Source organism: Pelodiscus sinensis, chromosome 1 (genome assembly GCF_052426305.1).
Source record: "Pelodiscus sinensis isolate ZL-2025 chromosome 1, ASM5242630v1, whole genome shotgun sequence".
In the NCBI taxonomy this organism is placed as follows: domain Eukaryota; kingdom Metazoa; phylum Chordata; order Testudines; family Trionychidae; genus Pelodiscus; species Pelodiscus sinensis.
Window position 1 is genome coordinate 273995096 of NC_143052.1, and position 14175 is coordinate 274009270.

The 14175-nt window shown below is 43.0% G+C and overlaps 1 protein-coding gene across 1 annotated transcript; it reads left to right on the forward strand.

The window, feature by feature from the left end:
- The first annotated feature begins 1727 nt into the window (after positions 1-1727).
- MZT1 (mitotic spindle organizing protein 1) lies at positions 1728-8544 on the forward strand. Its single transcript, XM_075918906.2, has 3 exons — positions 1728-1897; positions 5245-5390; positions 6044-8544. Exons 1-3 carry the CDS (start codon positions 1849-1851, stop codon positions 6065-6067), a joined length of 219 nt encoding a protein of 72 aa, XP_075775021.1. The 5' UTR covers positions 1728-1848; the 3' UTR covers positions 6068-8544.
- The last annotated feature ends 5631 nt before the right edge of the window (positions 8545-14175 follow it).

Consider the following 14175-nt stretch of genomic DNA (forward strand, 5'->3'; position numbering starts at 1 on the left):
CATGAGAAAAAAAAGTTTAAAAACTACTGGTTTAGCATATTTACCTTGCAATGCCAGCTACAAAAGCAGCATGTGAACTAAAATAAGAAGTGGAAAGCATTAAGTTGTGTCTTAGGAATGAGTGGATTTGTAGGCTCTAAAATTTTAAATTGTTTCATTTTTAGCACAATTATGTAAAAAAGAAGTCTGCATTTGTGAATTACGCTTTCAGGAGAAAGATATTGCACTGCAGTACTTACATGAAGTGAACTGGAAAATACTATTTCTTTTATTTATCATTTTCACAAGGCAAATATTGTAATAAAATAATATAAACAATGAATGCCATACACTTTGTATTCTATATACCCAAAATCAATATATTTGAAATTGTAGAAGACATGCAAAATGCTTGATACATTCCAATTTGTATTCTATTCTTTAAGTATGTGATTATGATAATTAATCAGAACAAAGCCAAGAGAAAGGGCAGAGACAGAAAGGAAAGACCAACTGGCAAAAATGCAGCTCTTATTTTACTGAAGTATTTCTGAAAGCATTAAAAACTTGCAGGTAGCATTCAAAAAGTTGCTTCACACAGAGAAGATAATCTTAAAATTATCTTGTAATGTAAGTGAAATACTTTATGATTAAGTAAAAGAGAGAGACAAGACACTTGAAAGAAGGTATGGTATTTCAGAAAAAGGAAAATCAGAAAAGTGGACAGAGGAGGAAGTAACAGGAAAGTAGAGCAAGTCAGACAGCAGGAATTGAGAAGCAGAAGTTTGAGATAGCCAGGCAGGTACTCATCTGTTACAGAAAACTTATTAAAACCTTGAGTGATTTAACAACTATGTATACGTTAGAGATTAATGTTTCTTTACCCTAAGAAAGAGGAAATTTTGACTTTCCTACCAGGGATTTACTCCGGTTCTGTAGGCATGTGATTTCCTGGAAGGACCTTTCCTGGCCAGTATATCCGAAGCCCCCATTGACGGTCACCCCTTGTTTACTTACGTTTATTTACCGGCATTTTGAGGCTAGAACTGGGGCAAAATAAATGCCCTGGAGTTTATGACCATAAAGGACCATTCGACCATCAAGCCCGAGGTCTCTCGTCTCACAACAACCCTCTGCTCCCCCCGCGGATAGCCCGGGCTCCAGCGGGAAACTCACAGCCTTATCCGCTCCGCCACCGGCTCCCTGGGAAAGCACCAGCGTGGCGGAGCCCGCCAGGCGAGCCGCGAGCGCCAGCAGAGGCACCGCGCGCCCCGCAAGCTCGGGGCCCGAGTTAACGACAGGCTCGGTGCTCGCGGGATTCGGCCTGTCACAGCCGCGGGTCCCTGTGCAGCCGCCGTTGGGCCGGGCAGCACCGGGCACCCCTCGCCGCTTTCATGCCTCACTCCGGCGTCTGCATGGCTAAACTCCTGCTTCCTCTCGCGTCCGCGCTCAGCCTGTGCTGGAGGGGGGGGGGGGACGACAAGCGAGGAGGCGCTTTAACTGCCACGCCCCCTTTCACCGCGGCTGCCCAATCGTCGCGCGCCGGCGCTCAAGCCCAGCCAACCGCGGCTCGCCTTCACTCTCGAACCGACCAATCAGCACCGGTCCGCTTCACAAATTCGAACGGGTACCTCCTCCCCCCTTACATCTCTCCAGTTGTAAGGGAGACTGAGCTATTCAAAACATCACGGCGGGCGGAGTCAGTCAAGCGGGGCGGGGCTTCAGGGTGACAGAGCAGGCCAATCAAGGGCGAGCAGCCGCGCGCGCGCGCGGAGAGGTTTCGCTGCTGGCGTGCCCGTGTGTGAATGAGAATGAGAAGGAGCCAGTTTCCTTCCGGGTTAGAGGTCTCGCGCCTAGTCTCCTGTCGCTATGGCGAGCAGCGCAGCCAATTTGAACGCGGTGAGAGAAACGATGGACGGTGAGTCGGGGGGGCTGCGGTCGCTTCAGGTGCCCGGTTGCACACGGGCCTAATACCGCGACCCTGCAGGGCGCCCCGCTTCCTATCGCGCGCTCTGTGGCGGCGGCGCCCGGAGTGTAGGGATGTTGCCGGAGCCTGCGCGGGGGCATTGCCCGGGCCGGTGCGAGCGGGCAGGGGAGGAAGCGCGGCAGTGGCTCCTGCGGGCTGCTCCGAGAACGCCACGTTCGGGGAAAAAACAGCGCGAAAGTGACTTTTCCTCGGGCGAGCCGGGTGCTCCGGAGAGCGCGGCATTTCCCCCCGGGAGGGCTCCCCGGGTTTGACTCCCTCTCTTAAATGAAGTGACGCTCTCGGCTACGTGTGTGCAGCTTGGGCGAGTGGGTACAACCACTAGTCTATTATGGGATGGGCAATAATTCTAGAAGCGGGGCCACGTCTCAGATTTTTGAAATGGCCCTTGGCTGCCGCGGGCGGAAGGGGTGGGGCCATGACAATCCAATACGTGTGGGATCTGACGATTTTTTTTTTTTCAAAGTCACTTCTCAATGTAGAACTGGGCGTTAATGTTGCACGAAAGCTAACATTTGTGATAAATTACTTTCCCCTTTCCAGTTGTAAGATGTAGCAAAATAATTGAATATTCTTTCCTTTATTTATTGTCTTCCTGTTTGTAATGTCCACAAATTAAACATGGAAGTACATTTCCTTAATCAAATAGATCTCTAAACTTTTTTTTTTTTGAGGGATGGGGAACAGGATGTAAATATTGACATGAAAACAGAAAACTGTAAAGTACCAAGATTTATTGTTATGATGAAAATATCTGTTTGGCGGTATAGTATGCATAGGCTCAGTGCTATGGACGAGGGATGTTAGATACGTGTAATAGAACAGGCGACTAACCACATGAACTCTTAGTGATTAAGTCGACTATTCTGTCGTCCCCAGGGCAGGGCCAGACTTCCAGGACTGCTGCCTCTGTATTTAAACTGGCTTCTTTCGCGAAGCCGGTCTGCGAGGAGAGCCAGTTTAAAAAACAGCTCTCCACACAGAATGGCTGCCTGTTATCTCATGCAGCTGTCTCTGATACAGAGACAGCAATGAGGGGTGGCAGCAGCCCTTGTCCACGGTGGGTCCGAGCTCCCAATGGACAGGCTGCTGAAACTATGGAACACTACTTTCCCATTTTAAAAAAAATCCATTAGAACAAAATAATCAGAAATTGTGTATGCCCAGGAAATACGTACTAAAAGCTGATTTTAAAAGTTAAATGTAGTGTTCTGACTTCAAAATATACTGCAGTATTTTCCAGTTTTTCATCACAGACTGCAGCCACATAAGTTAGTCAAGGAGAACGTGTCAATAGAACTCAAAATTCAAAAGGTGTCAACAGTTGGCAGGTTTCATTGACTTTGGGGTCTTCTGGGTCCTTTGCACCTCTGAAAATTAGGCCACCTTCCAGGTTCCTATTTATGGATATAGACTCCTAAAAATGAGTGCCTAAAGTTGAACATAATGGCCTTTTTATATGTGTGGGTGATCCTATTTATTAAAGCTTTTTTTTATTTAAAAAGCCTTATTTTTTTCAATATGCAATAAATTTGTACCACAGAAAAACACTTTATGTATTTATGAGCTATATATCATGTCAAGGTTAGTACATTAAGTATCAGGCCAGCCATTTGCTGACTTTGCAGAAAGTTGGAAGCAGTGAAATAGCATTTCTATGTCCCTTTTTGGAAATCTTTGTTTCTTTGTGATTATAGAAACATGAGTAATATTTTTTTAATATAAATAAATTAGTGTTGTCAGGGAGTCTTGCTGAAAACTAAACCTTGAATTGCTCTATAATAATTAGAGCTTTGAAACGGAGTACAGTTTGGACCTCCCCGTTCCTGCACCTTTGGGACCTAATCAGTCCCAAATGAGAGAATTTGCCGGAGCAGAGGAAGTCCCCTGCTACCAGCTCCCCAGATCCCATTCCATCCGTACTGCTGGCCCTAGCCACACTGCTGCAGCCCAGTTTGTCCCGGCCCCACTACTGAGGCTGCTGTTTCTCCAGCCCCACTATTGTGGATGCCATATCTCTAGCCCCTGCCCACTACCTCGACTGCCACATCCCCAGCTCTGCTACTTGGGCTGCAGCAGCGTTGCCAGCTTTGTCCACATATTCACTCTGCTGACACCATTATTGGGCCTAACCAAGTGAGTTATAAAATCAAGAATACATATTCCTGCGCCTCCAGAAATATAATCTATGCTATCATGTGCCGAAAGTGTCCGTCTGCTATGTACATTGGACAAACGTCTCAGACACTTCGCCAAAGAATCAATGCCCACAAAACAGACATTAGACAGGATCACAAAGAAAAAACAGTTGCTTGCCATTTCAACCAGAAAGGACACTGTCTCAATGACCTAATCACCTGCATCCTACTTCAGAAGACTTTCAAATCTGCACTTGAAAGGGAATCCTCTGAACTGGCATTCATGATAAAATTCGACACTCTCCGCAGGGGGCTGAACAAAGACCCCAGCTATCTTACCCATTACAAAGATAGCTTCCCCAATTATCACCTCTAATACCATTAACTCACAGGCATTCACCTTCCTTCCCTCCCTCCCCCTCCGCCCCCTCCCCCCGCATACCCCTTCTGTTCTGAAATGTGATTTGTCCTTTTCATATGTGTTCATTTTTTTTAATTGTATCCTTTGGTATATATGGTTGAGACTATTTATTTTCTTCCACTATTTGATCTGAGGAAGTGGGTCTGGCCCACGAAAGCTCATCATCTAATAAACCATCTTGTTAGTCTTTAAAGTGCTACATAGTCCTGTATTTTGTTTCAGCTACACCAGACTAACACGGCTACATTTCTATCAGTGTAATACAAAATGATATTGTTATAATCATTCATTTGTTCCTGTTTTCTTTCCTACCTTCCACTTAATGAGCAAAGATTTGAATTATTATTACAATTTTAGAATGTTTTAAAATTACAGACTACAAACTAAATATTACTGTAGTCTGTGGACATGTTAACTATTTTAACAGGAATAATAAACAAATAACATACTGATTCAGTGAATGGAGAATCACAGAGTAGAGAATGTAAATGTGTATCTGAGTTTGAAGACTGAGACTGCTGACTCACATAGGGAAGGTGATTATAAATGTTACAGTTGGGATTCAAACGAGGGGATGGAGGGAAATGTGCAGTGTTTCCATTGTCACCATCCACAGAGTTTCAGCTTTTGAAAATCCCACTCTTAAAAAATAAATGATTTTAATAATCTTATTTAAACTTTTATCTAACAAAGCAATTTTAATTTTTTTAAAATTGTCGCAGTTCTGCTTGAAATTTCAAGAATATTAAACACTGGTTTGGATATGGAAACCCTGTCTATATGTGTACGGTTGTGTGAGCAAGGTATAAACCCAGAGGCCTTATCTTCAGTAATTAAAGAACTACGCAAGGCTACAGAAGCACTAAAGGTAAGGCAGTTTATGAAAAACATGCAGCTGTCTTTTTTAAATTAATGCAAATCGAATTTCAGATTACTGCATTTTCAACTTGTCATATGGAATTTTACATTTCCCTTGCATTTCAAATAAAATAAAATAATCTTAGGAAATAAATCCTGTTGCCTTCTTTCTTTATTGCTAATTGCATTTGGTCCAAAGCATGGAATCTGCAGATAGCAAACCAGTAGTGTAGACAAAGCCTTTTTGTTGTTGTTTACAACTTGACAAGTTGGTGTAACCACATGACTGTGCATGGGTCTGTAGTGAAACATGCCCTAATCTGAACACCACCTGCATGAGTCAGTGCAAAAAGTCCAGACTACAGGTCCTTGACAGAATTATATACTTGGCATCCTTGTGTCATATTTTGTCAAGTGATGGATAAATTAATAAAAGAAGGATAGTGAGAGTGAGAAATTGTTAAAATGAAAATATTCAATAAAAGAGCCATTTAAGCAACGTATTAAGATTAAATATCACGTGATTTATTTTCTACAAATTATTTAAACATTATTAACAAAATAAAAGTAGTTGCAAGAAATAACCATAAGTGTTATTCCTGATTTTTAGCTCCACAGTATCTATTCTCAGTTTATTATAATGAATTATACTTATCTTTCTAGGCTGCTGAAAATATGACAAGTTGACTTCATGGGAGAGGATCTTTTTGATGAGAGAAATGTCAAGCTAACAGAGGTTTGAAGACTGGCTGCTATTCAGAAATATAGAATCAAGTTCCTGTATATTCAGGTTTCAAAAAAAAATCTGTAATCTTTTTTTTATAAAAGGATGAAATATAAAAGTGTAAGGCTTTATAGAAAAGTGAAAAGGCATATGACTTATCTAATATTATTCATTGTTTGTTTTGTCCTTGTTTTACAGACTGTAGTTTTTAGCATTATTATGTATTCCTTATAAACCTGAGCTTTACTTTTATAAACAGTCTGTCAAATATTGCTTGTTGACTGACTAAATCTACAAGTTTAGTGAAATTTAGTCACTTAATCTATATGATAGAGAGAACGTATTCAGAGACTTATTATAAACTCTTAATTTTAAATGGCTAATGCATAATGGACTGAGAAGTTTATTTTCCATTGGTCTGAAACTTGGCATTCAACTTCAGACACCATTTTGTATGTATAGGCTATAATTTAAATACTTTCTGATTTTTGTTTTTAATCCGAGAGCAGAGAAAAATAATGTGAGCATGTTTCCTTCTTTAATTTAAAAAAAAATGCTTCATATTTCAAATGGAAACTTATGATTTTGGTAGTTTGTGTTTTTTTATAACTAAATATTTATTTAAAAAAAAAAGATTGTCTGCAAGCAGTTATCATACATTTAAATTAGTGTATAGTTGAATTCCATAATCTCTTACGCATTGTATGGAACATCTTATTGACTTCATTAGTGCTTTAGTTAGATTTATATCCTGGCCATTACAGATCACAAAAATGCTCATGGAATATTTATTATCTTTATCCTAGTCAAAGGATAGAACGGAGATGTCAAACTGATTAAGGAAGGGCCACATTCCGTTTGTATTTATGGTCAGTGAATATAGGACTGTTTACTCCCCTCAATTAGACTATATAGTAACTACATTTTTGGTTATCATTTTAGCATTCATTATCACGCAGAAAGAAAATATACTCACACACAGGAGAACTACAATTTCTCCCCTTTATTTCTCTTTCTATCCTTTTTTCTTCATTTTTCCCTTCAATAATTCCCACTCTTTCCCCCCATTTTATCTATTGAAATAATTAGTGCTGATGAGATTTCATTATGGGGTTTAAATTCATCCCAACCCACATTAATAGAGAACAGATATCACACTTCTGATTTATTGTTTCAGGTTCTCTGCAGACTTGAGAGGATGATGCTGTATTGACTTACATTTGGAAGACTGTTTTTGCAATCTGAAAACAGAAAACAATATTAGGTTCTGTATAATCTCAGTAGGACACGAGTCACAGAAATGCATCAAGGAGGCCAAATGTTTGACAACCCTGTTATAGACAAAATCAATGCATATTTAACATATGAATGGTGATCTGCATAGTTTTACATTAATTTTGTTTCCTGTTAATATGATGTTTTTGGCTTTTTACTTGTATAAAATAAGACGTTTCTGTATTAAATCTGGGAAAGTTAACTATAGTAGTGCATGCTAATTATAATGGTGCATATCGGTGAAAATTGTAAATGTGAACTTGTTTAAATTTTCTAAAGTATTTTGAGTTGTCAAAGTAAAATCATACTTTCAGAATTGTTTTTTCATATTTTTACAGTGTAATGTTATGTTTTGTAGCGTTTTTGGTGATGAATGGCAAAAAGAAAGTAAAAAAAAAAATGCATAGCTAATCATTGGGGAGCCACAGAAAAATTACAGTTAAATCGTTTGTGTAACTGAGTGATGTCACATCAGTTTGCAACAGGATAGCAAAAACAACAGAAGTATGAAGGTCATGCAGATAATGTTCTTGCCCATCTCCATCTCTTTGCATTTTGCTATCTAGTTACCTAAGCATATATTCCAGGGAGAGGCTGTCATTCCTGAGGGCACTTTGATTTTTGTTCTGTCTGCAAAAAGAGTGGGATAGTGGTACTGCCTCACTTCCTCTTGCAAAAGCTCTAGGGAAGTGGCATCCATTGCCAAGATCAGTGCGTGGTTTCATTCCCTTTGAACACTTGCATCAAAGGCTACCTTTAGAGCTGTAGGGCTATGCGATGGCAATTATAATTGAACAGAACAGATTTGCTAGGGAGATAGACCATCTGTGGGTGTCAACAGAACTTTAGTTTTTTGTGAGTTTGGCATTATAGTCCCTAAGAGACCATGCGCAGATTTCAATATTTTGTTTGAAGATATTATTATGCAATTAATTTATAACATTGCTTATACACGAAGAAATGATACAAAACTGAAAGTGTTGTTAGGAGTAAAGATCTTGCAATCTCTGAAATAAGTGCATAATTTCACTTCTGTAAATTACCCATCTGAACAATCTACTGACCTTAATGGGGCTAAGTTATAAATGTGTGTAAATATTTGCAGGAACATATTCTGACATAACACTAAATAATATTCTGCTAATTAAAGATCTTGCTGAAATTATGTCAATTCATGTTTTTTTTCTAAACTCTTGAGAGCATGATTTGATTTCATAATAAGATAAATCTTTGCTGGAGAGGGAAAACATGCTTTGATTTAAGGCTGGTTTGTTTTGGTACTTTTACATTTCTAATACTGAACTTATAATGTGACAGAGCAAGAATTGATTTAATTATTATTAGGAAATGGGGGCAAACATATGTCATAAAGTGTACATTGTTTTTCTCATATGTGGCATGTAAATCATGTTAGACTTTCTCAAACAAGTGATGTGAATCCTGAAAGCTCAGCTTTTTAGTTAAATATTGTTAATAGGGTAATTTGTTGTTCACAGTTTAATCTTCTCTCACTTGTTTGGGTATGGAATTTGAAGGACAAACATTAAAGAAGATAAAAGTGTATTTCCAGAAGGATGGATGGTGAACAGATAAATTATTGGTAAGGAAAGGGAATTTGAGGGCTGGGAAAGTTAAGGAAGCTGGCTTGAAACTGGAGGACAAATGCATGTAGCTTGATTAGACTAGACTAATGACAGTATAAATACCAAGTGCAGGTTTATAGCAATGACTTTGGATGAAACAAAATAAACAGTTTACAAGTACAAGTATGTAGGATACCTCCATTCATGGCCATCAAGATTTGTATAACTCTGTGTGACACTTTAAGCAAAGCTAATTTTCATTTGGTCAGCTTCGTCATACAGTTAATGTAGCCTTCTCCAAGCAGAGATAGGGATAGGACATGGAGCTGCACAACAATTGACAACTATGAGGTGGGGCCTTGTGGAGCAGTTGGGAACGCACTTCTAGATATCCAACACTTGAGGTTGTGGTGCCGAAGAGTATCTCGGGGTGCTGAACTAACTGGCTATTTCTGTCATTGAATGAGTGGGAGAGATGGATGGGTTCAGTCTGAGAGACTAGAGTAAGCAAGGGATCTCTTAAGAGGTAATGGGAATGGAGTTTCTGGGGCCTGGCATCTGTGGTAACCTGAAGGTCTCTAACATGAAGAAATTACATACAGACTGGAAGTATTTGATCCTATAGAATGTGTTCATTTTAAATCATATAAAACTCCACATCAACTATAATCTGAATAGCTTCAGCTGAGTAGGGATGGAGTGGTTCAGTATGAAAACAACGCCAGGAGAGAGGGCATCCCCAGCCTTTTCATTGCAGCAGCTTCGGGTCACGTGAGAAGCACCTCTCCATGGCTGCTACAACAGAGCCAGGGGAGGGGTGCATGTGCCCCAGCAAGAAGACAGACAGACTCAGGGCCCTTTCCACTGCAGGGCAAAAGTTGAATTAAGATACAGCAATTGCGTAGCTGAAGTATAAATTGATTAAATCAGCTTTTGGTGCAGTCTGCAAGTTAGGAAGTCGAAGGAAGAACACTCTTCCTTCTGTTTCCCTTGCTCCTTGTGAAATGAGGGTTACAGGAGTTGGAATAAGAAGTCCTCCATTTCAAAATAACAGCTTGCTGGGTAGATGCACACTGTTTTATTTTGAAATGTCAATTTTTCCAAAATAACACTGCTGTATGGGGTGTGTCTACAAAGCAAAGTTACTTTGGAATAAAGGCCGTTATTCCGAAATAACTATGTGAGAGTCTACACAGCAAAACTGCTATTTCGAAATAACGGAGGGTGTCACTGGTCGCCTGGGGAGAAGCTCTCCCTCAGGGCCTTCTGGATGTGCACGGCGCCCTGATAGACCTGCTGCCCCCCCCCCCCCCCAGGCAGGAAGGTCTCCCCCTTTAATTTGCATATGTTGTCCAGAATACAGCACACAGCCACCACATGTGAGATGTTGTGCTCCTCAATGTCCAGGCAAGTAAGGAGGCATCCAAACCGTGCCTTCACGTGGCTGAAGACACCCTTGACCACCATGTGGGCCCTGCTGAGCCTGGCATTAAGTGCCTCTTGGGAGGGGTTGAGGTGGCTGGTATATGGTTTAATGAGCCATGGTTGCAGGGGATAGGTCACATCCCCCTCCAGGCAAACGTGCATGTTCATGTTCCCAACCCTGATGTCATCGGGGAAGAAAGTTCTGTCGTGCAGCTTCTGGAACACTCTTGAGTTCCTAAAGATGTGTGTGTTGTGCGCCTTCCCCGACCATCCGGCATATGTCTGTGAACTGTCCCTGACAGTCATGACCTGCAGGACCACTGAAAAGTGATTTATGTGGCTTGATGCCTGTGGTCTGGGGCACAAATAGGTATATATGTCCTGTCGCTTGCCCTCCACCCCCAAAGTTGGGGAAGCCTAGGGTGCCAAATCCATTGGTGATGGTGTCCACATATGCAAAGCGGATAACTGTGCAGCAGGATGGTGTTGATCACCCTGACCACCTGCAGGAGACAAACTGACAATCACAGAGGGAGTGGGAGGCATGGCACGGCACCTGTGAGTTTCCTCCCTTCTCTCTCCTAGTATCCCTCTTCCCCACTCACCGGGGCAACCCCCTGCAATCATGCCCACCCCTGGCAGGGCTTAGTGAGGGCAGGACTGAACAAACCCTCCTGGGGAGAGGTCTTGCACCACTCCCACCCCTCCTTTTCCCTAGGGAAGCCCATTCCATCCTTCCACCCTGGGACATAGCCTGAGAATTTCATACCTGCATGACCAGGGCCCTGATGGTCAATCTCCCCACACTGAACTGGTTCCCTACAGATCATTAGCTCTCCGTCATTGAGAGATTCCAGAGGGTGATGGTGACATGTTTCTGGAGGTGAATGGTGGACTGCATGTGCATGTCTGGTCACCTCAGAGCTGAACTGAGCCACTCACAGAGCTACAGGAAGGTGTCCTTTTTCATTCTGAAGTTCTGGACCCATTGTTGGCTCTCCAGTGCTCCAAAACTATGTGGTCCCACCAGTCTGCGTTGGTGTCCGGAGCCATAGACAGCAGGGCACGGTGGCCAGACCAGGGTAGGTGACATCCAGCTGCTGGAGCCATGCCCTCCACATACCTGAGGAGAGTGCCACAAGGTCTGGGGGTTGGGTTCCTGCAAAGCCTGAGAGGTTCAGGGGTGACCCTAGATTAGCTGCCAGTAACTGGTGCCCTAGGAAAAACATGCAATCGGTGTGCCACCCCTCCCCCCAATCCCAAGGGTAGATATAGGCTGAGGTTTTTGGTAAACTGGGAAACATTTTGCCCCTATTGTCCATTTAATGTTTTTTAAGTATATTTATTTAAACAAGCATAGTTATTCAGTTTGTCCATCCAACCAATGTTTATGAGATCAGATTAAAATGGAGACACGAAATTTTCAGAATAGATTTGTACACGACAATTAGACAATATTTCAGTACGATTTCAAATAAAAATGCATTACAAATGTTAATTATAATTTTTATTATTACAAATCCAAAATAGTCCATTACGCTAGCCTGCCTTAACTGCCATTACCACCACATCGCTGGGGAGAGGGGGGCTGGGATGGAGGTCTGGGGATGGGGGGGCTGGGTATAGAGTTATGGGGCTGGGGAGCTGAGGATGGAGTTCTGGGGCTGGAGACGGGGGCTGGGGACAGGGGAGAGGAAACAGGGTGCCAGTTGGGGGAAGAGAGTCCCCTGCATCCACCTCCTCCCAGGATTCCCCCCCCCCCGAGGGAAGCCGGCGCGCACCTCTCCTGGGGCCGACCCCCCATTCCCGCGGTGCAGGGGAAGCCAGCATGTGCCTCCCCTGGGGTCAACATCCGCACCTCCCGTGCCTTCTCCCCTGGGGCCGACCCGTTCCTCCTGTGGCACAGGGAACCCCCGCACGCCTCCTCCCCCAGGGCCAACCCCACCCCCCCGCAGCATGGGGAAACCCCCGCACCCCGCCTCTCCCAGGGCGGACCTCCCCTCCCGCAGCGCAGGGGAAGCTGGTGCATGCCTCCCCCGGGGCCACCTCCCCACGCTCCTCTTCCAGGGCTGACTCACCCCTCCTGCAGCGCAGGGAAGCCTTCCTCCAGGGCCAACGCCAGGAAGGGGAAGTGGCAGGGAATTGAATTTGGCGCCCCATTTAACTTGGCACCCTAGGTGGCTGTCGAGCTTGCCTATAGGCACGGGCCGCCCCTGGGGAGGTTCCATGCAGAAATTGCATGACTTGCAGCAAAAGCTGAAGCGTGCCCGGAGGCAGCTCCAGCTCCATACCAGAGAGTGCTGTGGTGCCCTGAAGCAGAACAACCAGAGCAAGAAGAGAAAATGCTTTGCTGTCCCTCCAAAAGGTAGACAAACAGGGAAACCTGAGAGGATGCTGTACAGGGGGGTCCATTTAAACAAGAGCCTCAAATAGCCTCAAGCAGCAGCCACACAAAGTAACAACTGACCTGATGCCTTGCCTGAACTGGTTTTGGGTGGCTTTATATGCAATTCAGCATCCAATCAGTGTGGACACTCTATTTCAAAATAGCTAGTGCTATTACGAAACACATTATGTATGTAGATGCGCTATTTCAAAATAAGCTATTCCAGAAAATCTCTTCCAGAATAGCTTATTCCAAAATAACTGTGCTGTGTAGACGTAGCCTAGATGTACCTAAAGAGAGACATCAACAGAAAAACTCTCCGAAATATATAGTAGATAGCTATCCTTTTCTTCACCCTTGCCTTCTGCTGGCCCAATGGGGTTATAGCTGTTCTAGTCTCTATCTCTGGCCCCTTGCTGCCTCCTGAAGCCATTCTACAGTATAACTGTCCCTCCTACCAGACGTCCCCCCCCCTTTTCATTTTTGAGAAACAATCAAATTCCAGGCACATCTTATTGTCCAAACACAACCAAACCCTTACCTTGCTTTAAATTATGATAAGAGGAAGCTGAATACCAAATTTGATGGTCCTAGCTCTTACCGCTTAGGAGGCATACCGCTTAAATGGACTCCCAGACAGACGCAAACATATATAATAGATTAATTTTTTTTTAGTTTATACAACATTTGATAGAAAAAAAACACTGATGTTTGTTTCAGACACCCTAATGGATGTCCATGACATTTTGAACTTGTATGTTATGAGAAGACAAGTTGATTTCTAATGATCAGGTTGCAAACATATACCTATGTCACTTAGAGTCTGGCTACTTTAAAATTGAATTTGAGAACTGTGACACTCAGTTCCACTACTGTACTGTCACTAGCTTCTCACAAGAAATGGTGGTATACCCAAAACAGCAGCACTGCAGGCTTTTTGCGCAAGAATGGACGTTCTTGTGCAAAAACTTGCGGAACGTCTACACTGCATGCACATTCTTGCACAAGTAAATTTACAGTAAAGCATCAGAACAGAGGTCTTCTTGCACAAGAGTTATTCTCTCCATGAGGAATAAGCCCTCTTGCGCAAGGGCTCTTGCGCAAGAAGGCAGTGTGGATGGGCAACAGGGATTTCTCATGCAAGAAACCTCTATGGCTAAAATGACCATCAGAGCTTTCTTGTGCAAGAGAGCATCCACACTGCAATGGATGCTCTTGCACAAAAGCACATCTCTTGTGCAAAAGTACATGGCAGTGTGGATGCGATCTTGCGCAAGAACTCTTGCACAACAGTTCTTGCGCAAGAAGCCTGCAGTGTAGACATAGCCCAGCTGTAATTGGCATGCAGTCAATAGTGGAGAGGGCAGGTACTATCCAGCACTTTGCTGCCAGATTACTTATT